This window comes from Melospiza melodia, chromosome 21, assembly GCF_035770615.1.
Source record: "Melospiza melodia melodia isolate bMelMel2 chromosome 21, bMelMel2.pri, whole genome shotgun sequence".
Classification (NCBI taxonomy): domain Eukaryota; kingdom Metazoa; phylum Chordata; class Aves; order Passeriformes; family Passerellidae; genus Melospiza; species Melospiza melodia.
The window spans coordinates 8448995-8472019 of NC_086214.1; the positions used below are offsets into that span (position 1 = coordinate 8448995).

Sequence of the window (23025 nt, forward strand, 5' to 3'; positions counted from 1 at the left end):
GAGCAGTGCCCCTGGACCACCTGGGCACCCAGACTGGACACACACCTCTGCAGGTGTGCACACACTGGTTTTAACACCCTGTGCTGCCTGTTTCAGGTTTGAAATTGCTGACAAGTTAGAACAGTCTGCCACATGCTTTCCATTTCTTGTTAGGAACAGCCTCTACCACATTTACCAGGTCTGGCCTGTCACTCCTCCTCAGCGTCCTCCAGTTCCACATCCTCCCCTGCCCCCCTCCAACACCATCTTTAATCCTATTAATACCACCTAATAATTACTTTGTTCCAAGCCTGCTGAGTAACGACTGCCAACGCTTCTATTTCATTACTATTCCTGTAAAGAAACCAAGCTTTGAACACGCTGGATTTCTGCAGAGGAGTGACAAGGACTGTGCTTGCTGTCCTCCTTGCCCTCACCTTCCATGGGGCAGGAGAACAGCCAGGCACTTTATTCTCCATGCACCTACAACAGTCACAACTGTGTGATGTGGTTGAGAATGATGAACTAATTAAAATCAAAAAAAATAAAACACAGTTAAGAGAAAAACATAAATGTGGGAGGAAGATAAAAGGCAGTGACCAAGGAGTATCTATGACTTAGGTATCTTCTAAGAACTACCCCATGTTCCCTGGCTCAAACCAACAGTTTGAGCTCACCTCAGTTCCTCCAGAGGTGCTGGGCTTTGGCTTTTCCTTCACTCATCAAAATAAAGTCTGTTCAACTTAGAATTCAACCTACACGGATGAGAGCAATTCAAAGCACCAGCGTAAGCAGCGCGGAGCACGGAGGAAGAGTGAATTAATAACTTCCTTCATTAAAGCTTACCTTCAAAGAAGTCAGCAACAGAACTCGTCATCACCATCTTCTTGCAGACATTTATTTTTATACTCACAAGAGGATGAATGTAAGAGAAATTTATGGAGATGCTAAATCAAGGCTTTTGTTCCTAACTAGAAAGAAGTCGCTCTCAGCAGTTTAATTATTGTCTTAGTGCAGGACTGACATTTCAAATGCTGTGCTCTTTCACTAACTCCTTTAAAATCAAATTACATAAGAGATTAAGGCAACATGAGGTAAGAGAAGTAATGCCACCTCCTGAAAAAACAACTTTTGCATAATTTCGCTCAGTTATCCCTACACCCATCCTGATCTGGTCACACCTGGTTCCCAGTGGCTGTGCTGAACAAGGAGCCCAAACCTAGGCAGCAGCAGAGCTGAAAATAATCAGTTCATCCCCTTTCCAAGGCCATTTCATCCCTGCTGAAACCAATCCCCTCTCAGAGACCTACAGCCTCCACCGTGCAAAGGACAAGCACATCAGGACACCTCCACATGGTACACTGAAAAAATGAGGCTGTTTTATTGATGATTAGACTGCACTGGCAACAAGCATCAAGCTAATACAGACAGACTTCAACCAAAGCATGAGCTTTGAATCAGAAGTCAATAAGTGACATGATGCCTTAATAAATTAAGGAAGTTAATTCCTCCCCGTTGTCAAATCTTCACTTGAAGTTCTTTGCAAATTCCTCTCCTTTCTTAATAGAGCCCTTCAGCTCAGACATGGCTGCAGCAACCATCTTCTCTTCAAAGGGGGAGAGCTTGCCAAGGCCTAGGTTCTTCTCAATTCCTTTTTTCTGAGGGAAAGAGGATTTAAGGATTAACCATTCATTGAATGACCTGAAGAGTAGCTTAACAGTTCTGACTGAGTATTATCCAGCTGAGACAGGGACCCAGCCTGGCACCTGTGTCATCTCTAGTCTGCCAACCTTGTGCTTCCTGGAAAGAAGCTTCTTACTATCTGTGGCAACTTCTAGAGCCCTCACCAACTTCTCATTCACTGTTCACATGTGTGAAACCAGAAGCCAATCCAGCAGCTCCTTCAAGAGGAGACTGTCACCAACTGACCCTTCCTAACTCCACACCCACCATGTGGCAAGAGGATCTCCTCTGGTGTGTATGTCCTTTTCTTGCCATCTCAAACTTCCCCAGAGTGGCACTCCCACGTTTTCAAGATGTCTATATTCCCTCTTAATATCCCTCTGCTTCCACCCCCTCACCAGCAAACACCACCCTTTGCATCCCAGCAGCCATGACAGGGCTGCAGCATCACTGTTTTCCACTCCCCCAGGGTATGGGTGACAAAAGGAACACTGCCTTCAGAGTTCAGCAGAGGTCCTGAAAGCAAGCTGTTAATCCTAATCCACGCTGCAGCTCCCCATGTGCCTCAGTTTGTGAGGATTTGCTTGTAGCAGATCAAGCTGAGGAGACAGGATTGCTGACTCTGGTTAATCATAGGAAAGCCCAGAGTAAACAGGCCTGGCTTGAGGCAAATGTGACCTCTTAAGCCAAGTCTGAACCTCTGGTTACTCAGTGACCTGCACTCTAAGAGCAGATAAAAGCAGCAGCATCCTTGTCAAGCTGAGCTGTGTGCCTAAGTACCACACCCAAACACTGCAGACTCTTAAAGGCACACTCAGCAACAGCAGGCAGGAGCTAAACTGAAACCCCTGAGTAAAACCCACATGAGGTTTCACTGCTGTTCATAAGTCTTGTGATGTGAAGTACATACCCCAAGCTGCAGAGGTGTAGAGAAGTAGGGGACCTCTGTCACATCTGACCGAACAAAGGCACATTCAACAACCCCCTGCTTTCCACTCATGGCCTCCAGCAGGGAGAATGCAAATCGAGCACCAGCATAGGCCATGGACAAGGTGGCAGATCCTGCAAGAGTTACACCACTTTCAGAACACAGCACACTGAAATTTGATACTTCCTTTAGCATCAAAGGTTTCCATACTAGTGTGCTGTCAGTAATAATGTGTCACTGACTTCAAGTTCATGGCCAGTCAGATAAAGCAGAAGCTTTTGGCCAGCTACATGTATCTAACTGATAAGATTTATAAAACAAACAGCTTAATTTGACAGAGAAAATTCTTTTAAAGCCATAGGTGGTGTGGCATCAGTTAATATTTAGTGTTACATACTGAGCTGTAGCACAGCCCAGGCAGCAGCTGACAGAAGACCAGTGAGAATGACAACCAGCAGTTCCTAAGCTGTAAATAAGAATAAACTGCAGAGGACTGCAGCCCTACAGACAGTCAACAAGAATTACCTGGGAGCTTTACTCAAGAACCCACCTGCTCCTGCTTTAGCTTGGACAACTTCAGTCCCAGCTTCTTGAATTCTTGCTGTAAGCTTCTCCAGCTGATCCTGAGGAAACTCCACTTTTGGTGTGCACTGGATGGGAAAAAAGAAGTTACTGCAAATACCAGAACCCCTCCAGATTCAGCATAAAACACACAACATTTTTGTACCACTGCAGTTGTTATCAATAATTCTCAACTGGGGAAAATGGGTTTTCCCAGCTTGTGTGACACTGAGCAGGAACCCAGCCATGCCCAGCTTCCTCAGGAACAAACCACAGCTTCACAGCCAAACCAGGCCTTGCCATGGCTCCTCACACTGTGTAGTCCTGTGCATTACAGACACACTCCAAGCTTTAGGAATTTCAGAAAGTCATCCTGTAAATATCTGGGTCACCATGGCATTATGGAAGATCCAGTTTCCCAGCAGTATTTAGGAATTCACTGAACCTTCAGCTACAGCCACACCAGCAGCTTAAGCACAGTTGTGTCTGTCCCAATGGACTGCTTAACTAAAGCACCTCTCAGCATTCAGCCCTTGCTCTTATTCCCAAGAAAATCCTTCTCTAAAGGATACTTTATTCCCCACTTAGAGCACAGCTTTCCTCCCTTTGTTACAGACTGCTCCTGGCCACATCCCAGCACCTCCCCATGAGACTGCACCTGCTTCAGAACTGCATTTCAGCCTGGCTGAAGGGCCAGACTAACAGTCATGGCTGGAACAGGCTCCCTGCACAGCCTGAGCTGTGCTTTCAGTGCTTGAGCTTTGAGTGGGGTTTCCACTCCATCACAGCAAAATCAATTTTTCTCCTGTCATGAGATATGTGTCACAAGCAAGTGCCAGGACACCTAAACACCCACACTACCCCTCAGTTCTTATCCCAAACTCCTTTAGAGGAAAGCTGGAACTGTTTATACTGCCCAGATGGGTTCAGATTTAGGCTGCTGCCTTCTACTTCATCCTGCACCCCACCCCAGAAGGAAAGCAGCCATGAGAGCAGGAAAACTCTCTGTGCTCTATCCTAGCACATCTCCTTTATATCAACCCTAACGTGCTGCTGAGTGTGCTGCCACACACAGCTGTCACCCTGACTCACCTGAGAGATCAGAGGGATGATGGTCTTCCCAGCATGGCCACCAATAACTGGCACAGCTACTCGAGCTGGATCCAAGCCCTGAAGGAAACACAAAACTTTCCAGCTTCTGAAGCACACAGGCAAGAAAAACAAGTGACTTCACTCCCTGTCCTGGATATCAGGACACACAGGGCAGGAGTTCCAGAGCAGCTGCACTCTAGGGACAAAGCCACATCCACAGAGCAGAACTCTGGGTGGCTCTGATCACTTCATACAGTTCCAGGACATTATTACTGCAGGGCTGGGTAAAGAGCAGCACAACATAAACACCAGCAGGGCTATTAAGAGCAGTAACCTGTCACAGCTCCTGATACTTTGCAGAGTATCCTGTGACACACAGCACAGAGTTTGACTTGCAAACACACACCACAGCTCAAGCCTCTCCTCTGGTTGCATGGCAGGGTTGGGAATGCCAAGGGAATTAAGGCCAACACTCAGCTCACTTGCAGGGCTCAGCTGTGAAAAGGAAAGGTCAAAGTCTCTCGAACCACATTTTGCAAGAAACCTTATCTTGAGGCTCCTCTAAATAAGGGAGACAGGGAATCACTGCCTTTGCCTCTAGCTGCACAGAAATCTGAGCTCCTTTGGCTCTCTGCAGTGATTTTGGAAGCACTTGATAGATCTGATGATCAAAGCAGGCAGCATCCCTCCCCCTGCACATTAACCATGACCTGCCTTGAGTTCAGCCACAAAAGTATTTGCTCTGACGATGTCCAGTGTTGTAACACCAAAGATTTTGTTGGGGTTGTACACACCGTGCTTCTTGAAGACCTCTGAAGTTATTGGGATGGTTGAATTTACCTACAAGCAAGAAAAGGCCAGCACTGATTAAAAGCAGTTTAATAAAGAAGCCAATGCATGAACTTAACAGGCCAATTAACAACCTGAACTATACTTCCAATTTGGAATCAACTGTAGCCAATTATTTTAATGCCTAAATTGAAAAGCAATTTACAGTCAGGCTGGAATAAAAATCATTAATTTTAAATAACCATTAAGACAATAAATTTGTTCATTCCCATTACAAAGGCTCCTCCCTTAGTGAGCTAAGGCTTTTATCCCAGCTAATACACCAGCTTGCATTATAACCAGTCACACAGACTTGGAGATATTAAGCACTTTTACATCCAAGTTTTCTCTGAATTAAAAACAGCCAAGAAAAATGGGTTAGTAGAACCAGGCTTTTCTGCAAATACACTGCAGACTTTAAACATACTGGTCAAAATTAGTAGGAATTTGGATTACTCTAATATTTGGTATACTCTAGTATCTGGAATTTGGTAAGGTTTTTCCTCTACATTCCAAGGTCTCCAAAAAACACTTACTGGGTTAGAAATGATACAGATCATGGCTTCTGGACAGTGCTTTGCACAGGCAGTTGTCAAAGAGGCAACAATGCTGGCATTGGTGTTGAACAGGTCGTCACGGGTCATACCTAAAACACAGCCAGGGCAGGATTCCAGGTTACCCACAGTGACCATCACAGGCAGGAAATGCAGTCAAAATCCAAAATGAAAACTCTGCTCTGCACAGACACACATCTGGTTTCACAGACCAAGAACAAATTCTCCAGCTGCAGCAATGAAATGGCTCCACAGGCAACTCCTCTCACTAATAAAGAGATCAGCCCTTCCCAGGAGCAACCAGCCCAACAGAACCCACTGCACTGAGGCTGCCTGAGTGCACTGTGACCACACAGCCCACACCAGGTGCTCAGAGCAGCACAACTGCCCCCAAGATGAACTCTCCTTCCTCTTTTAAGTCACATCCACAACTACAGTTTAAATGACAACTGCTGTGTGCTGGTTGTGCAAGTGCTACCCCCTATTGCTATTGCAGCAACTACTTTAACCATGAAAAATGAAGATTTAGAAAGAGCTAGGCTCTTTCTAAAGTCTAGAATTTTGTTATGCTCCTAATAGGATACTGGAAAACAGAAATGGAGGAGGTCAGAAATATTCCAGGAAGGTTTAACAGAATTTATTCAGAGATGCCCCAAGAAGCTGCTGTAAAATTGACACAAAACAAAATTGATTATTACTCTTCTGCTGAGAAATTAAACAAAGAATCAGCTTTTATTCCTTGAGCATTGCTCTGGGACAAGGAACACTAAGGGAGATTTAGGGTCACTTGCATGAGAAGCCTTTGCAGTTCAGGCCCAAGGAGGAACCCCAGGAATCAATTTAGCCCATTTCAGAAGGGAGAGTGTCAGAGAGGCTGAAGGAGCTGCCTGGTACCACCAGGAGCTCAGGGGCAGGAGCATGGACAGACCCCTGACACCCCACCAGACACAGCTCTGAGCAGCAGAACTGCAGAGATCCACAACAAACAGAACCTACCTGGTTTTCTTGGGACTCCTGCTGGAATAACAACAACATCACAGCCCTTCAGACATTCTGGCAACTGCTCAGGTCCCATGTAGCCTGAAATGGAAGACATTCAGGCATTATGTTTCTGACAGTTATGAAACAGTTGACACTTTGAAGTATAAAATCATGCCCAGAAGGCATCCAAGTCTTTTTATAAAATTTAACCTTCAATTTAGACTTGATGCTGAAAAGCAAAGAAAAACAACTAAGGATGGATCCCATTTGATGTTTTATTTTTATCCTTGTTTCAAAACTTACAGAATGAGAGTGGTGAGAATCTCACATTCACCTGTTTCCAAACTCTCAGTGTGGAGTGTATTTACTCTCCAAAAGCCTTGGCACTAGAACCAGTGCCCCCAAAGAACTGCAGACTGGCACATTCATGTGAAATGTCACCTTTTGGTGGTCAGATAAAAGAAAGATGAGCAGATTAAGTTTTGATTTCATCAGAATCTAAGAGAAAAGAAGCACATGGAATCCACCCAGGGAGTGTTACACCTATTTCTAGTCAAACTTTTAAATTCAGCACTCTGAGATAATTTCACTGAATGCTTCCTGCCAGATGCCACAAATTCCCCTTCAACCACAGCCCATATTTATCTCCATACACATCAACCTAACCAGCTAAACCTTAATTAATCATTCACTGCTGGAGGAAAAAGCTACTTAAATTGATCCTGGCCTTCAGGATCAGTGGGTGAGGACCTCCCCCCAGAGCACTGAGGGTCGGAGCCACCCCTGTGGGAGGATCCCTCTGGCAGCCGGGCCATTCCCAGGGTACCTTTGACGCTGGCTTTGGTCTCGATGTGGCTCAGGTCGGCGGCCACGCCCGGCGTGTGAGCGATGTCGTAGAGGCTCAGCTTGCTCACCAGGGGGCTGTTCTTGAGCAGCAGCGACAGCGGCTGCCCGATGCCCCCCGAGGCCCCCAGCACGGCCACCTTGGCATGGTTCTGTGCAAAACAGACAGCAAACACGTTGGAGAGCTGCTCTGGCACTCACCCACCCTCCCCCAGCAGTGACCTTGGGGATTTCACCACTCTTTCTTTACTTTTAGTTCTGCTTCTCATTTTTTTTTTATCAAGCACTGTGCAAACTTGATGGTTTAAGGCTAAAGGAAATGACCCTCACAGCAGCCTGCCCGAGGTTTGCTGGTAGGACAGGTTGGAGGAAATGGTTACCTGTGATCTGAGCTCAAAAGGGAAGCAAGGCTAGGTTAAAGGAACCCAAAAAGGGTTAAAGGAGATGGTTACCTGTGATCTGAGCTCAAAAGGGGAAGCAAGGCTAGGTTAAAGGAACCAAAAAAGGGTTAAAGGAACTCAAAAAGGGTTAAAGGAGATGGTTACCTGTGATCTGAAGCTCAAAAGGGAAGCAAGGCTAGGTTAAAGGAACTCAAAAAGGGTTAAAGGAGATGGTTACCTGTGATCTGAAGCTCAAAAGGGAAGCAAGGCTAGGTTAAAGGAACCCAAGGGATCTCCCCCCAAAAGAAATGCCTGCCTGACACTAACACCTGCCACTCTGTGGGACCAGGCCTGGTTTAGGGCAAATCTGCTTTGTAGTTTTTCTAGTTTATGGAGCCAGTATAAAAGAAAATAAGCTTTCCATTTGGCAAATCAATACATTTAATGGAGTACAAGAAATGCAGTAGTATCTTGGATTTATATCAGGTCTAAACACGTTCTTCACATATATGCAGTGCATACATGAGAAGAACATGTTTAGACCTGATATAAATCCAAAATAGCACCTGCAGATTGAGGACTGGGAATATTAAGTGACTACAATTTCCAGCTTTGATCACATGGCTGAGAATCAAGTTAAATCAACTCTGCTTGGTTGCCCCATGAACCAATTTTGTCCTCACTCAGGTGCTGACTGGCAGGGTGCAATTTCTCTCAAAAATGCCTGTTTGCAAAGTGGTGCTCCACAAAAGGAAAGCTTCTTCCAGGGGCCAGAACCTTAAAGTGCAACACTGCCAAAGTGATGGAAAACTCCTGTGGAGATGTAACAAGCAATTACTGCTGATAAAGCTATTCCTTATCACAATCTTTCCAGATAAAAGCCAGAACAGCTCCACGTCCCTTGATGAACAGCTTAATTACTGTGCTATGCAGGAAATAATCTACCCCAGATTAACCTCAACCCAGTTTTCTTGCTATTGTAACAAAGATAATTTTGCATGAAATTCTTGAAGAGGAAGCAAAGTCTGGCATGAGTCACTGCTGAGCCCCATCTGTGGGGTCAAAATCTCACTGCTAATCAATACAGTTTGCATGAAAAGACTTAGACAACGCTCTCCTATATAACACATATTTATAGGTGCAATAATCAGTGTTTTACATCCCCCCAGGCCTATCAACACTGGACAGAGGTCGGTTTCTATCCGTGCAGCCACGCAGAGTGCTCTGGAGCCAGCACAGTGGATTTTGGCACATGAAGGACTACTGCTAAACCAACCACCAGCTTTAGCTCATAACACCTCCTTAACACAGGGGCATTTTTGCACTGGAGTGGGGAAGCACCAAACCCATCACTTTCTGCACACCATCAGAGCGAGTTCATACAGCATTGTCACACTCACAGCCTGGCAGGGCCACGGCGCTGTCACCGGGCACAGCCAGCACCGAGACCCCCGAGCCCTGTGCCCTGTGTGCCTGAGGCTCCCAGCCCCTCTCCGAGGAGCTCTGGGCTGCACCCGAGCCCTGCAGGCCCTCACTGCGGAGCTACCGGGCTCCACAGACCCCGCATTGAAGCCCTGAGCTCCTTCCCGCAGACCGGCTCCAAGGAGGGTACCCCGAGCCCGAGGAGGATCTGAGCTCCACCGAGCCCGAGGAGGGGTCCGGGCTCCATCCGAGCCCAGCTCCGAGGAGGGGTCCGGGCTTCACCCGAGCCCCTCAGCCCCGCTCCGAGGAGGATTCTGGGCTTTACCCTGAGCCCGAGGTGGGGTCCGGGCTCCACCCGAGCCCCTCAGCCCCGCTCCGAGGATGGGTCTGGGCTCTACCCCAAGCCCGAGGAGGGGTCCGGGCTCCACCCGAGCCCCGCTCCGAGGTGGGGTCCGGGCTCTTCCCCGAGCCCGAGGAGGGGTCCGGGCTTCACCCGAGCCCCGCAGCCCCGCTCCGAGGATGGGCCTGGGCTGTATCCCAAGCCCGAGGTGGGGTCCGGGCTCTTCCCCGAGCCCCGCAGCCCTCACCGAGCAGACCCAGGGCTCCACAGCCGAGGAGCACCGGCGCTGCCTCCCAACCCCGCACCCCCATCGAGGGCCTGCGTTCCACCCGAGCCCCGCAGGAGGAACTGCGTCCAATTCCGGCCCTGCAGGCTCAGAACGGAGAACAAGCCGCCCGCATCCCCGCTCCGCACCCCTCCACCGGGCAGCGCCGGTGCTGCACAGCCGCCTCACCGAGCAGCACCGCGGCTCCTCCCGCGCTTCCCCCTCGGGCTCCAGAGCGGAGAAGGAAGCGCGGGGCCGCACTGCGGGGGGCGGTGTGTGTGCGCGGGCCGTACCTGGGCGGAGGTGGCGATGCCGCGGCGCAGGGCGGTGGCGGTGCTGAGGCGGGACAGCATGGCGGGCACGGCGGGCACGGCGAGCGGCAGCGGCTCCGGTGACTCCAACGACCTCCAGGGCCCGCGCTGCGCCTGCGCGGCCCCGCCCGCCGCTCTCGCGAGAGTGCCGCCCGCGGCGGAAAGGGAGGGGGGGAAGTCTCGCGAGATCCCGCCTGAGGTAACCTTGGAGACCGGCGGGCGTCGCTGCGTGCGGCCGGGCGGGGCGGGGCAGCGCGGTGTCGCGATAGGCGGCGACAGCCGGGCCGATGGGGCATGGCGGGGGTGATGTTCTGCGAGCCCCGACACCTCTACAACATCATCAACCAGTACCGGTGGAGATCGCGGCTGGCCGAGCCCAACTACCTGTGCCTGCTGGGTGAGGCTGCGGCACAGGCCTGTCCCTACCTGTCCCTATCTGTCCCTGTCCCTGCCTTGCCTTGTCCCTGTCTGTCCCTGTCCGTGTCCGTGTCCCGGTCTGTCCCTGTCCCTGCCTTGCCTTGTCCCTGTCTGTCCCTGTCCCTGTCCGTGTCCGTGTCCCGGTCTGTCCCTGTCCCTGCCTTGCCTTGTCCCTGTCTGTCCCTGTCCCTGTCCGTGTCCCTATCTGTCCGTGTCCCTGCCTGACCCTGTCCCTGCCTTCCCTCTGCTTGCCCCTTCCTCTGCCTGTCCCCGTCCCTCCTCCCACCTGTGCATGTCCCTACCTGTCTCTGCCCTGTCTGCTCCTTCCCCGCCTGCTGCTTCTGCTCCTCCCTGTCCCTGTCCCTGCCTGTCCCTGTCTCTGTCCCTGCCAGCAGCCAGGCACTGTGCTCAGCCCAGGCAGATATCCCGAGCCATCAGGGCTTGTGAGGAAAAGCACACACATCACTTCTCGCCATTTCTGGGGCCTGGCACCTCCCTCCCATCCCGTTTCAGGTGCTGTGAGCCGGTGCTGTTTGGCTTTCCTCGTGCTCAGCTCTCTCTGCTCTCATCAATCCCATGCACACACACTCTGCCCTGATGCTCCCAGAGGTTTTGGAGCTGGGCTGGATTTCTCAGCCATTACACAAAGATTCCTGAAAACCACATCCATTCTGCACAGTGCCAACAGCCCCAGAGGGGTGCCTGACATTGCAATGTCACTAAATGTTTTGGTGAGGGAGTTTGGCCAGTTTGGGAGTGGGTCTGGGGTCTTTGCAGTGCCCCTCTCCCCAGCTCTGGAGCAGCAGAGGCAGAGCTGTGACCGTGTTCACAGGGGTTCTTGGATGAGGGAAGAGATGAGGATCTGACTCCATGCTTCAGAAGGCTTGATTTATTATTTTATCATATATATTACATTAAAACTATACTAAAAGAATAGAAGAAAGGATTTCATCAGAAGGCTGGCTAAGAATAGAATAAGAAGGAATGATAACAAAGATTTGTGGCTTGGGGTCTCTGTCCGAGCCAGCTGACTCTGATTGGCCATTAATTAGAAACCACCAACATGAGACCAATCCCAGATGCACCTGTTGCATTCCACAGCAGCAGATAATCAATGCTTACATTTTGTTCCTGAGGCCTCTCAGCTTCTCCGGAGGGAAAACCCTAAGGAAAGGATTTTTCATAAAAGATCTCTGTGTCACAGAGCTGCTGGGCAGGTCAGGGCAGGCACAGGACTGAGGCTGGCAATGCTGCAGGAGCACACTTGGAGCAGCACTAACACTGCTGGTGTTACACACAGACTCACATCAACCCTGGGGTTTGTTATATCCACACTAGAAACCAGCAGATTCTAAAAAACACAAATCACAGAATCATCAAGGTTGGAAAACACCTTCAAGTCCACCCAACAGGTGACCCTGCAACCCTACAACCACCCCTAAACCATATCCCCAGCGGCCACATTTCCAAACCCCTTTCTCTGAGCGCTGCCTGAATTCCCACTGACAAAACACAAAGAAGATTCCACCTTTAAAATCCAATTGTTCTGTCTTTGTTGGTTTTGTTGTTTTTTTTTCCAGATGCCCGTTCTCAGTATGAATTCGATGACAGCCACATTGTTACAGCCCAAAGGATTGTACTGGTGAGGGGATTGCTGTTTGAATTTAGCAATTAGCAGGAAGCCAGAAGTGCTTTGAAACCCGGGGGAAATGTCCCAGCCCTGCCCGGCCGTGCCCCGCGGCTGCCACTGGGGGGATGCATTCTGTCACAAAGCAGAGGTGGCTCCAGCAGCCCCAAGGATTGGCACACGGCGGCTGAAAATCAGGGAGAACATTGCTCAAGAGCTCCCCCAGCTCAGCCTTGCCCCACAAGGGCAGCGCTGGCGTCTACACCGCTGCTCCGGTGGAGCAATCAGCGGGGTTTGCATCATCCCTGACTCCTCACCGGGGCTCTCATTGTCCTGTCCACCCACACGTGCAAACACAACAAACCCAAGGCAGGGCTGCAGCTTGCAGGGTGTCAGGAGTGTTGATGGCAGCAGAGGAGAGTGATGGAATTGCTCTGTGATTCTGGCAGAGTCCTGCAGGGCAGTATGTGATCCCCAATCCCGAGGAGCTGGGCTATGTCAGATTCTGTGTGGTGTATGACCATGACACTGGATTTTTGACTGACACCGACAATCTGGAGGAGGAGGAGGAGAAGGAGGAGGAGGAGGAGGAGGAAGAAACAGGTACGTGTGACCCGTGTCAGTCCAGTCCTTGAGATCCTTCCCATTCCTCATTTAATGTTATGAGGAATAATCATGTCATGAGGTGGATTCCTTGGGAGGAGGAGGAGGAGGAGGAGCAGCCATCTCAGATAATCTACTTCACTTTAAAACATTTGTGAAGAATTTAATTAAGACATTTCCTTTTCCCCCCCGTTTTCCTAAAGCAGTTAAGAGCTTGTTGGAGGAGATGTAAATGTTTCCAGTTTTACATGAAAAACTGTGCCCTGCCTCTGTTTTTCCACTGTGTTGTGTATGTTCTTAGGCTTCAAAAAGCCAGGTTTTATTTCAGAGCATCCTGGCAGCCCTGGTTTCCCATCTGTGGATGATCCTCTGAAGCTCCTTGTTGCATGTGAGGAATGGGTTCTTTATTTTGTCACGTTTCCCTGAGATTTGGCTTGTCCAACAATTGCCTTTCAGGGAGCAGCACTTCTTCAGAGACAGAAATCAGCAGCTCAGATTCCGTGTGTTCCCACAGTGAGTACTTTGAGGGTCACAAAAGGCTTTCACTTCATGATATTTAAAAAGATTTACCTTTAATGGGGATGGTAATTTCATGGGGTTCACCAAGAAACGTGAAGTGCTGGAAACTTTTCCATGGCATTGTTCAGTTTTCCTTGAACCATGGAAGTGTTTGGCTTTCACACATCCTTCTGTGAGCAGAACCACTTCTGTTTGTTTGAGCTTTACAAAAGCTACAGAGTTTTAGCAAAGATTTACATCACTTTTTAAAGAAAACAAACAGTGGAGGTGTAAGGGGAATGAATAAAACAAGCAGGTTCCTAAATGCTCAGTGGTGAGGCAGTAGAGGGAAGGTGTGAAGAATCAGGATTTCTGTTGTGCTGATCCATTTCTAAAGCAGACACAGCTAGAGGGAAGCAGGATGGATTCCTTGGGACGAGGAGGAGCAGCCATCTCCCATAATCTACCTCACTGAGGGGGGTGTTTAAAACATTTGTGAAAAATTTAATTAAGACACTTCCTTTTTTTTCCCCTGTTTGCCTGAAGCAGGCTAAAGAAAAGGGCCTCCATAAAACTAAGATTATTAAATTTAAATTAATACAACTTCCCTATTATGGGAACTCACTACAAGCATTTCCCAAAGAAAAATGGGGAGAAGAAAAGAAATCTGGTCCTAGAAAAGAAACCAGGAGAGGAATAAAAGATCAGGATGAGAGGGGGAAAGCAGCACCCCCTGTAACTGACCTGCAGCAACAAGTAAAGAATAAATTGAGCTTTTAACAAAGTTTTCTCCAGATGGAATGAAAAGGGATTTGCTGTGGACCCAGGGAGGCAGATGGAGACCCTGAACCTGCCCAGGCCAGCAGCTCTTTGGTCCTTTAGGTCCTGAGGAAAGAGGTGCCATCTTCCATGCCAGGAACTTGGAGCATTTCACCCGGCACCCCGTGCTGCTCCTGAAGGGAGGCTACAGGCGCTTTTCAGCTTGTTACCATTTCCTCAAGAGCCACAAGACACTGTGGATGCCCCAGGTGAGATGAGAATCATTTCCAAGCAGATTACATCAATATTCAGCTGCTGGTGGCTGGTGAATTCAGGTTGGATGGTGCTGCAAACCTGGTATCACAGTAACTTCAGACGAAGGAATTGAATGTAATTTAAGTTACTGTGCTTGCTCTGAGCCTCACCACTGATACTTTTACAGCCACACTTCTTCCTCTTCTATTGCCTGAAAGGAAGTTCATGGAAACAAGCTGGGAATGTTCCCCTGATAAGCCCAAAACTGGCCCATGGAGAGCACAGATAACTGAACAAACAGTAGCAAGTGATGACAGGGAGCAGGCTGCTCTCTCACACGTGGTTATCTGGCATAGTACTCAGCAAATGTTTTCAAACAGAAGTACAATTCCTACCAAGCACTGGGATCTATGTCTTTTCATCAGGAAGGGTCACAAATGCCTTGTTTCAATAGGCCCAGGAAGAAAACAGCCATCCACTCAAACACTGAGTCCTGATTGCTTGGTTTCACCTATAAACATCAATCTATTTAGCTTATGAGAAACAATAACCCTTTATTGCACATTTAGGACAGGCAGGGCAGGTTAAGAAGGTGCTGAACAATGGAGCATTTATTCCAAGGTGTATTTTGTTCCCATTGTTCCCATGTGGTTCCCAGGGAACAGCCCGTGACACGGTGCTAACCTGGGGATGCCACAGCACAGGAGAGAAAATAATTCATTTTGTGCTGCCCTGTGAAGGCCAATTCACTGCTGAGCTTCCTGCTCACACTCAGCTGGACACAGGCACCTCCTTGAACTGAGAATTGAAGGTTTAAATTGCCAGGCTCCTCCTGTGTGCTCCTGGAGCAGCATCCAAGGCACATCCCCTCAGGGATGTGAGGCACTGCTGGCTGTCTGGGTGTTTTCCTCCTCTCCAGGAGGATGCAGCTGTGGGTTTGTGCTGTGCCACTCCAGGGCACCTGCAGCTCACCAGGTGGTAAATTATTTCATTTAGCCTTGTAAACAGTAACCAGGGAGAGCATCAAAGGAATCTGTCCTGCTGCAGCCCCTCCAGACAATGGGAAGAATGTATTCCACCTCCTGTTTGGTTGGGATTTGCTTCAAGTAATGCCACAACAGCAGTGAGGCTGTTAATTATTCTCAGTAAAACTAGCAAAGACTTCAAAATACAGCAAATCCAGGTGATTGAATGAATCATTACACTAAAATATGTCATGGGCTGCTGACTAAGTGCCTGTTCAACTCTTCCCATGACTTCTGTTTAAGAACTTATCCAGCAAAGACACTCTCTAACCTGAGCTTGTGGTTTCTTTCTGGCAGGAGCTAGACACCTTCCAGCCATACCCTGTAGAAATACTGCCTGCCAAGCTATATATGGGCAATTTCAAGCAGGCCAGTGACAAACAAATCCAGAAAGATCTGAAGATCAAAGCACTGGTCAACGTCTCAGAACAGCCTGTGACTCTGTAAGTTAAACAGTGCAAGGCTCACCCTCACCAGTGTCTGTGATGTGAAAAATAGAGGTGACACAGAGTTTATTGGCAGAGGAGTCAGTGCCTGTGGCCTTCCAAGGAAACCTCTGAAGATTCCAGTGTCATTTCATGCTCAGTTTTCTAATTTCTGCTCTAGAGTTAGCACAACAGCAACACAGTCCTGCAGCCCTTGACCATGCCACAGGTGAATTGGGTAAGAAGAGGACTGGGAAGCCCTTGGTATTTCAAGTCTATCACACAGCACCACTCTTCAGGAAAAACCTGTATCTCTAAATAATTTTCAGAGTAAAGTCTTACCAACACATGTGTGTAAAAGCTAAGTCACCAATATGTCACATTTTGGGTCTTCCTTCCTTACCTGCTCTGTCCATGAGCAGACAGCCTTGCTGGAAATGCAATTTCACACAGTGAAAAACCCAGTGGCATTTCTCAAGGTGGTGACCCAAACAAGGTAATAAATCCAGTTACCCACCCCAGGACATGTGCACCAGACATTTCTCATGCCTTTGGCTCTCTGTAGAGGAATGTCTCTGCACTGAGGGTGATATTCCCATGCTCTCTGCATGATGTGCTTCCACATTTTGGAAATTCCTCACCAATTTTTTGCCCCTCTGAGTCTGTGGAAGGAGGAGGTGCTGCCATAGAAAACCTCATGAAGGGAACTGGGGGGCCCCACAAAACAGCAACCCCACACTCTGTGAAAGCACATCTGCTTTCAGTTCATCTGCTTTCACTTATCTATCTGTAGGTTAAGGCATCAATATTGATACCACTGAAATGGAAAATCAGTGATTAAACTGGTTCTGTTTTACAAACATCTCTGTGCCTCACCACAATAAATCCCTTATCATGTTAATGATGATGATGATTAAAAACTCACAAATGTGACAGCAAACAAAATTATCACCTTGCCTCCAACAAGCACATCTTGTCAAGGCTGCTCCTGTGCTCCTTGTGGTCTGTGCTCTTTTTCCAGGTTTGCAGAAGAAGGTAAATCCCTCCATGTACCTGTTCCTGATTCACTGGAAGCAGATCTTTTTTCTTCCTTCCCCACCATTTCTCATTTCATAGGTGAGTGGATCCTGGTCTGGAATTCCTGAGCCCTTGCTCAGTGTGGGATATTAGATGGGAGTGACAGGAAGGCCAGGCAGGAGCACACCCACACCTGATGGATGCCAGAGCTGCCTCCCTAACCAGCCTGATGGGCAGAGAGGAGATTTTACAGAGCACCTGACCCTGATGTCCCTGCTCACCCTAAGGGATACCTCACTGATAACAGGGAGCTTTCCACCCAGATCTTTGCAGCAGGGGATCTACCAGGGCTGCACAGGATTCCCTCTTACTCCTGTGACTCTCAGCAGCCCAAATCCTCAGCCACCAGAGCTTTATTTGGAGCAGAGTGTGTCACATTAGAGAGCTCAGCATGAGGCATTGATAATCTTTGTGATTTGCAGTGCAGACCCACTGTAGGGCCCAGGAGGACTTTCAGGTTGGACAGCATGAACCTGCCTTCAGCTGATTACATCAGATAGCACAAGAAAAACACTCTGCAGCTCAGGCTCCTGCAGCTCCATCCTGATGCTGTCCAACCATGTTGTTATCTTTTATTGTGCTTATCAAATAACACCTGCCACAGACCAAGGCCCTGCTGAGCTGTGCTGGACAGAGCCAGAAGCAAAGACCACCCTGTCCCCACAGAGCTTATTAACCCAAGTACAATATCAGACATGACAACACAAAGAAACAACATTTGAGGATATAATTTTGTAGTCCTGAACTGAATTTCATTATTTGGTGTACCTGAATGTTGACATTCACTGACTTGCCTCTCATTGTGCCTCATGCTTTTCCCCAGTTGTGTTTCAGAAGTTTCCTTCTGACATTACACATGACTTGTGGCTGTTTCCAAACCAGACTACAAGAGCCTATTAGCTGCACTTGTGGAAGTGTTCCACTGTTTACCTGATAGTGGAACTGTTTGTTTGGCAGTGGAGAGCAGATTACTCAAACCAGAACACGAGACTAAAGCTCTCCACATAGTCCAAGAGGAGTGTGCATGTCCTCATGCCAGGTGTGTGTTGGAGTGAGGCCAGTTCTACCCAGACAGAAGTAGTATCTCACAATAGAAATGGGTTTAAAAATGCTGGTTTAGTGCTTGGGGAAAAAAACAAAAAACATCTTGACAGCACTAAAAGAAAAGGTTTTGCTCTATGAATTCCGGAGTTCAGCTGCTGGTATTTCAAAAACATCATTCTGTCTGGAGAGGGAGGGAAAGAATTAAAAAGTTATTAATTAAATATGCAACCTTCCAGGCAAAATAAAATTTCAGTACCTTTAGACCTGTCTGGGGAGAGTCTGTGATGCTGACCACAGCTGGTAGCTCATGAAAGATGACATCTCCTCAGATCCCTGATGTGAGGGTGACCCTGATGTGTAATGAGGCATTGACTGGTCATTGTCATTGGTGCTGCTCTTCAAGGCCACGTTTTAACTGTGGATTTTTAGGAAAGGCAAAGGCTTACAGAAATGGGAGCTGGCAGTGCCCATCTGCTGCTGTCAGGGCTCCTGAGGGCTCCTGTCTCTCAGGCTGCAGCCCCCCTGTCAGCTGTCACCAAATTAGTGCCACGGGGGGCTCCGTTTCCCAGCTCAGTAATTTGTGACTGGCATTTCTTGGCTCAGATGCTCAGCTGGATGAGGGAGCAGTGCTGGTGTTCTCCAGCCTGGGGATCAGCCGGAGCAGCACGGCCACCATGGCCTATCTGATGCACTCGTGCCGCTTCTCCCTGCAGGTACGTCCCTGTCACAGTGCCACACCAGTGCCCCTCCTCCCTGCAGGTATGTCCCTGTGTCACAGTGCCACACCACTGCCTCTGCACCCCCCTGCTCCCTGCAGGTATGTCCCTGTCACAGTGCCACACCACTGCCTCTGCACCCCCTTCTCCCTGCAGGCATGTCCCTGTGTCACAGTGCCACACCACTGCCTCTGCACCCCCCTGCTCCCTGCAGGTGTGTCCCTGTCACACCACTGCCTCTGCACCCCCCTGCTCCCTGCAGGTATGTCCCTGTGTCACAGTGCCACACCACTGCCTCTGCACCCCCTCCTCCCTGCAGGTATGTCCCTGTGTCACACTGCCACACCACTGCCTCTGCACCCCCCTTTCTCACTGCAGGCATGTCCCTGTGTCACACTGCCACACCACTGCCTCTGCACCCCCCTTTTCCCTGCAGGCATGTCCCTGTGTCACAGTGCCACACCACTGCCTCTGCACCCCCTTCTCCCTGCAGGTATGTCCCTGTCACAGTGCCACACCACTGCCTCTGCACACACCTTAGTGTCTCACTATAGAAACGAGTTTAAAAATGCTGGCCTAGTGCTTGGGAAAAAAAAAAAAAAAAAAAGAACAAACCAAACATGGTCTGTCTGATGCACTCCTGCTGCTTCTCCCTGCAGGGAGGTGTCTGTCACAGTGCCACAGCACTGCCTCTGCACTGCCCTTCTCCTCCTGAAACCCCATCTCTGTAGGAAAAATATTCTCTGTGATTTCATGCACAATATCCACCTGATGATGGGACTGATTGTATGATTTGAGATTGCATCCTTAGACCATTAAGGAGGTGGATTAGGTGTGATTTTGGGTCTGTGAGTCCTTACTCTAGAACTTGTGATATTTTTATTTTCCCTGCTTAACTAAAGCAAAGCTGTGGATGCAGAACATGGCATTTATCTCCTGGATTTGAGGGAAAGAGTGGAAGCTACTGCAGTTTTTGGCTTTTCTAGCCCTTTAGTTAAGTAGGGAAAACAAAAATATCACAAGTTTTAGAGTAAGAACTCACAGATCCAAAATCACACCTAATCCTTAATGGTCCAAAAAAGATGCAATCTCAAATCCCAAATCATATAATCAGTTCCATCATCAGGTGGAGAGAATATTCTCTCTCTTAATTCCATGGTGTTAGACAAGTTCAGAACCCAGTGTTTGCAGGGCTCTCATTCACCACTGACTTCAGCTCTGACCCCTTCCAAAATCCTTTTTTATTTCCTCCAGAAGCAATCCCCTCCCACAGACACCCCTGTCACAGTGCCACACCACTGCCTCTGCACTCCCCTTCTCCTCCTGAAACCCCATCACTGCAGTAAAAAATATTCTCTCCACCTGATGATGGAACTGATTATATGATTTGGGATTTGAGATTGCATCTTTTTTGGACCATTAAGGATTAGGTGTGATTTTGGATCTGTGAGTTCTTACTCTAAAACTTGTGGTATTTTTGTTTTCCCTACTTAACTAAAGGGCTAGAAAAGCCAAGCTGTGGATACAGAACATGGTGTTTATCTCCTGGATTTGAGGGAAAGAGTGGAAACTGCTGCAGTTGATCCTCTCTCTTAATTCCATGGTGTTAGACAAGTTCAGAACCCAGTGTTTGCAGGGCTCTCATTCACCACTGACTTCAGCTCTGACCCCTTCCAAAATAATTTTTTATTTCCTCCAGAAGCAATCCCCTCCCACAGACAGCCCTGTATGGAAATCTGCAGTGGGATAACACCTGCCCAGAGGGGATGTGCAGGTCAGATGTCCAGTACAGGCTGTTCCATAGCTCTGAATAAGGAAAGATATTAAAGAAGGGTGGCTGGGGATGGCCTGGTGGCCTCTCCCCTGGTGCCATCCCTTTGCAGCATCTCCTGGTGCCTCCTGACAGGGAGCAGAGTTCCCATGGCAGCTGAGCAGCCTCTCCTTAAAAACCTCACCCTTGTTTGGAAAGTTCAGGAGCTTGAAGGGATTGATCCAAACTTCACTGAGGCTGGGTCTGTATCTGATAAGGGGATTGATTTTGTGCAAACATGTCCAGTGTAAGAGGAAAGCTCTTTCCATGGCTGTGTGCCAGTGGGTGATTAGAGGCTGAGGGTGCCAGCAGGGCTCAGACAGGGTTCAGCCCCTGCACTATCAGGGATGTGATTGCTCCTGCAGGCTGATAACAGCCACTCACTCACTGAATCACAGAATGTGCTTCCAATGGCAGTGCAAAAGTCACAGCCTGAGCCTTGCCATTCCCCTCAGTTGGCATCAACAGGTTGGCCTCAGCATTTTGCTAAATGCCAAAAGAAACAACAAAAAAAGAAAATATTGACAGGGCAGTGCTTGCCCACTGTTGGCTTTCCTGAGGGATTACCCTGGCAGCCAAGTTTGTTTGTTGCAGACAAAAGCAGTGCAACAGATTTCTGTGTGATCCTCCAGCCAACCCAGGCAAAAATCCTTGAAAGCTTCCAAAAAGGCAAAAGCAAGGCAGAGTTGGGATGTGCAGCCCCTGATTCTATTAGTGAGCAACGTGTGAGTAAATCCAGGGGAACCAGAGACACCCACACTGTGAACCCAGAGGAGTAAATATTGAAATATCAGCCTCAGAGCCTGCAGAATCAGCAAGATTAGAAAAACAAACCAATGGAGCACTATCTGCTGACCTTTGGTCTCATTTCCCTTAAGCAACCCTCCAAGTGCAGGGGTCAAGCTCTTTTATGAGCAGGAAGATGAGCACTGACAGGAAAACCCAGGGATGGAGCTGCAGTAATGCTGGGGAATCTGCCCTGTGTGTGTCAGAGTTTCTGGGTGATTACTTGGAGCTAACAAATAATTAAGATGGCTGTAATTAATAAAGTGGGATAAGTGCAAGGTCATAAATGCTCTGCCACATCAGGTCACATCAATTCAAAAATGTGATAACCTTCATTGCTTTATAAGCTTTATGGCTGATACTTCACTGCTTTGCTCATCATCTGTGGAAGGAACAGCATTTTAGGGTGGAAAATCCAGGATTGCATCACTCCAGCAGGGTAGAATAACACTCAGTAGTTAAATCAGCCTGAGCTGTCCTCACATCCAGGAGAGCAGAGCATGAAAAGGGACATGTTTCTCTCAGGGCCACATCTGGATCCAGCCTGTCCCCACTTTGGCACTAAAGGTTTCTCTTGGGGTCACATCTGGATCCATCCTGTCCCCACTGTGGCACCAAAGGTTTCTCCCAGGTCACATCTGGATCCATCCTGTCCCCACTGTGGCACCAAAGGTTTCTCCCAGGTCACATCTGGATCCAGCCTGTCCCCACTGTGGCACCAAAGGTTTCTCCCAGGTCACATCTGGATCCAGCCTGTCCCCACTGTGGCCCCAAACTCCTCTCTGCAGGTTCTTGCTGTCCAGCACAGGCAGCAAATGCAAAGCTGTGTTGACTGAAGTGTAGCTGCTTTGTGAAAATGCCCAAGAGTCCCTTTCTGTTCAACTCCTAACACTTCTTTACTTTCCTTCTGTTTGCAGAGAGCTTGGAAATACCTTCTGAAATGCAAAATGAACATGAGACCAAACCGGGGCTTTGTGGAGCAGCTCTCAGCCTGGGAGACCCAAATCTATGGGTACCCAGTCACAGATGTGTCTGAACCAAATTACTGACAGAGAACACCCGTGGGCAAAGCCACTTCCCTCCCCCTCTCTGGGGAGAAAGTTACTTGAAAGCTGTGTGAAAAAAGACCCAAATGTGATGGAAAAGCTTTCCTCTAGCTCCATGTTCATTTTGAGTCAAGATCTGGAGCTCCCTGGGGAACTCAGCTGTGCTGGAGGAGGTGGAAGTTTGGGGAGTGCAAGTCCTGCAGGAAGTGGCCCATTAGACACAGCTCAACTCTTTTGTGAGCACAGGGGATTATAACCACAGCTGTGGGGCAGTCAGTGGGGTTATCACTGTGAGGGTTTGTTAGCCACGGTCTGGAATAGGAAATTTAGAGTCTGACAACGCCCACTTCCAGCCCAGAGAGGTGACAACAGAATTTCAGAATTTCTCCATGCCCTGTGAGTGCCTTCTCAGCCACCTCAGCCTCGCTGGCTGGCTTGTTGACAATCCACCCTTCCCATCTGCTGCCTTCTAATCCCACAGCCAAACCCCTGGGCAGAGGTGGTGATTTTAAACCCTCAGTGCTGTCACATGCAGCCTCGACCAGTACCTAAATCAGTCCGCCCTTTCTCTCAGAGCACTCTGAATTCTGTTCTTTGAATCACAAAATAAAACACGACAGAAAACCCTCCCTGCCTTTGCAGCACTCTGTGTTTGGGATTTAGGGGTGGGTTTGGGTTTCTCATTTGACACGGGCGCCCAGGGCTGGGAGTGCACCTCGAAAGCTGGGAGTGAGCCCGGGGCAACAAGGGCTGAGATTCCAGGGAATTTC

The 23025-nt window shown here is 48.7% G+C and overlaps 2 protein-coding genes across 3 annotated transcripts; one reads left to right on the plus strand and one right to left on the minus strand.

Annotated features, from left to right (window-relative positions):
• Positions 1-1336: 1336 nt before the first annotated feature.
• MDH2 (malate dehydrogenase 2) lies at positions 1337-10253 on the minus strand. Its single transcript, XM_063173741.1, has 9 exons — positions 10150-10253; positions 7433-7601; positions 6622-6705; positions 5608-5717; positions 4958-5083; positions 4244-4321; positions 3141-3240; positions 2573-2724; positions 1337-1637 (listed from the first exon to the last, which is right to left on the minus strand). Exons 1-9 carry the CDS (start codon positions 10207-10209, stop codon positions 1506-1508), a joined length of 1011 nt encoding a protein of 336 aa, XP_063029811.1. The 5' UTR covers positions 10210-10253; the 3' UTR covers positions 1337-1505.
• A 171-nt stretch (positions 10254-10424) lies between these two features.
• Positions 10425-22884, plus strand: STYXL1 (serine/threonine/tyrosine interacting like 1). Of its 2 annotated transcripts, none has more exons than XM_063173925.1 (9): positions 10425-10564; positions 12165-12226; positions 12661-12814; positions 13271-13327; positions 14195-14340; positions 15649-15794; positions 16798-16892; positions 18501-18610; positions 22127-22884. In XM_063173925.1, exons 1-9 carry the CDS (start codon positions 10462-10464, stop codon positions 22256-22258), a joined length of 1005 nt encoding a protein of 334 aa, XP_063029995.1. In that variant the 5' UTR covers positions 10425-10461; the 3' UTR covers positions 22259-22884. The 2 variants fall into 2 exon arrangements, with proteins under 2 accessions (XP_063029995.1, XP_063029996.1); XM_063173926.1 differs by lacking the exon at positions 18501-18610 and adding an exon at positions 18611-18656 and having other exon boundaries at positions 22127-22295.
• Positions 22885-23025: the final 141 nt, after the last annotated feature.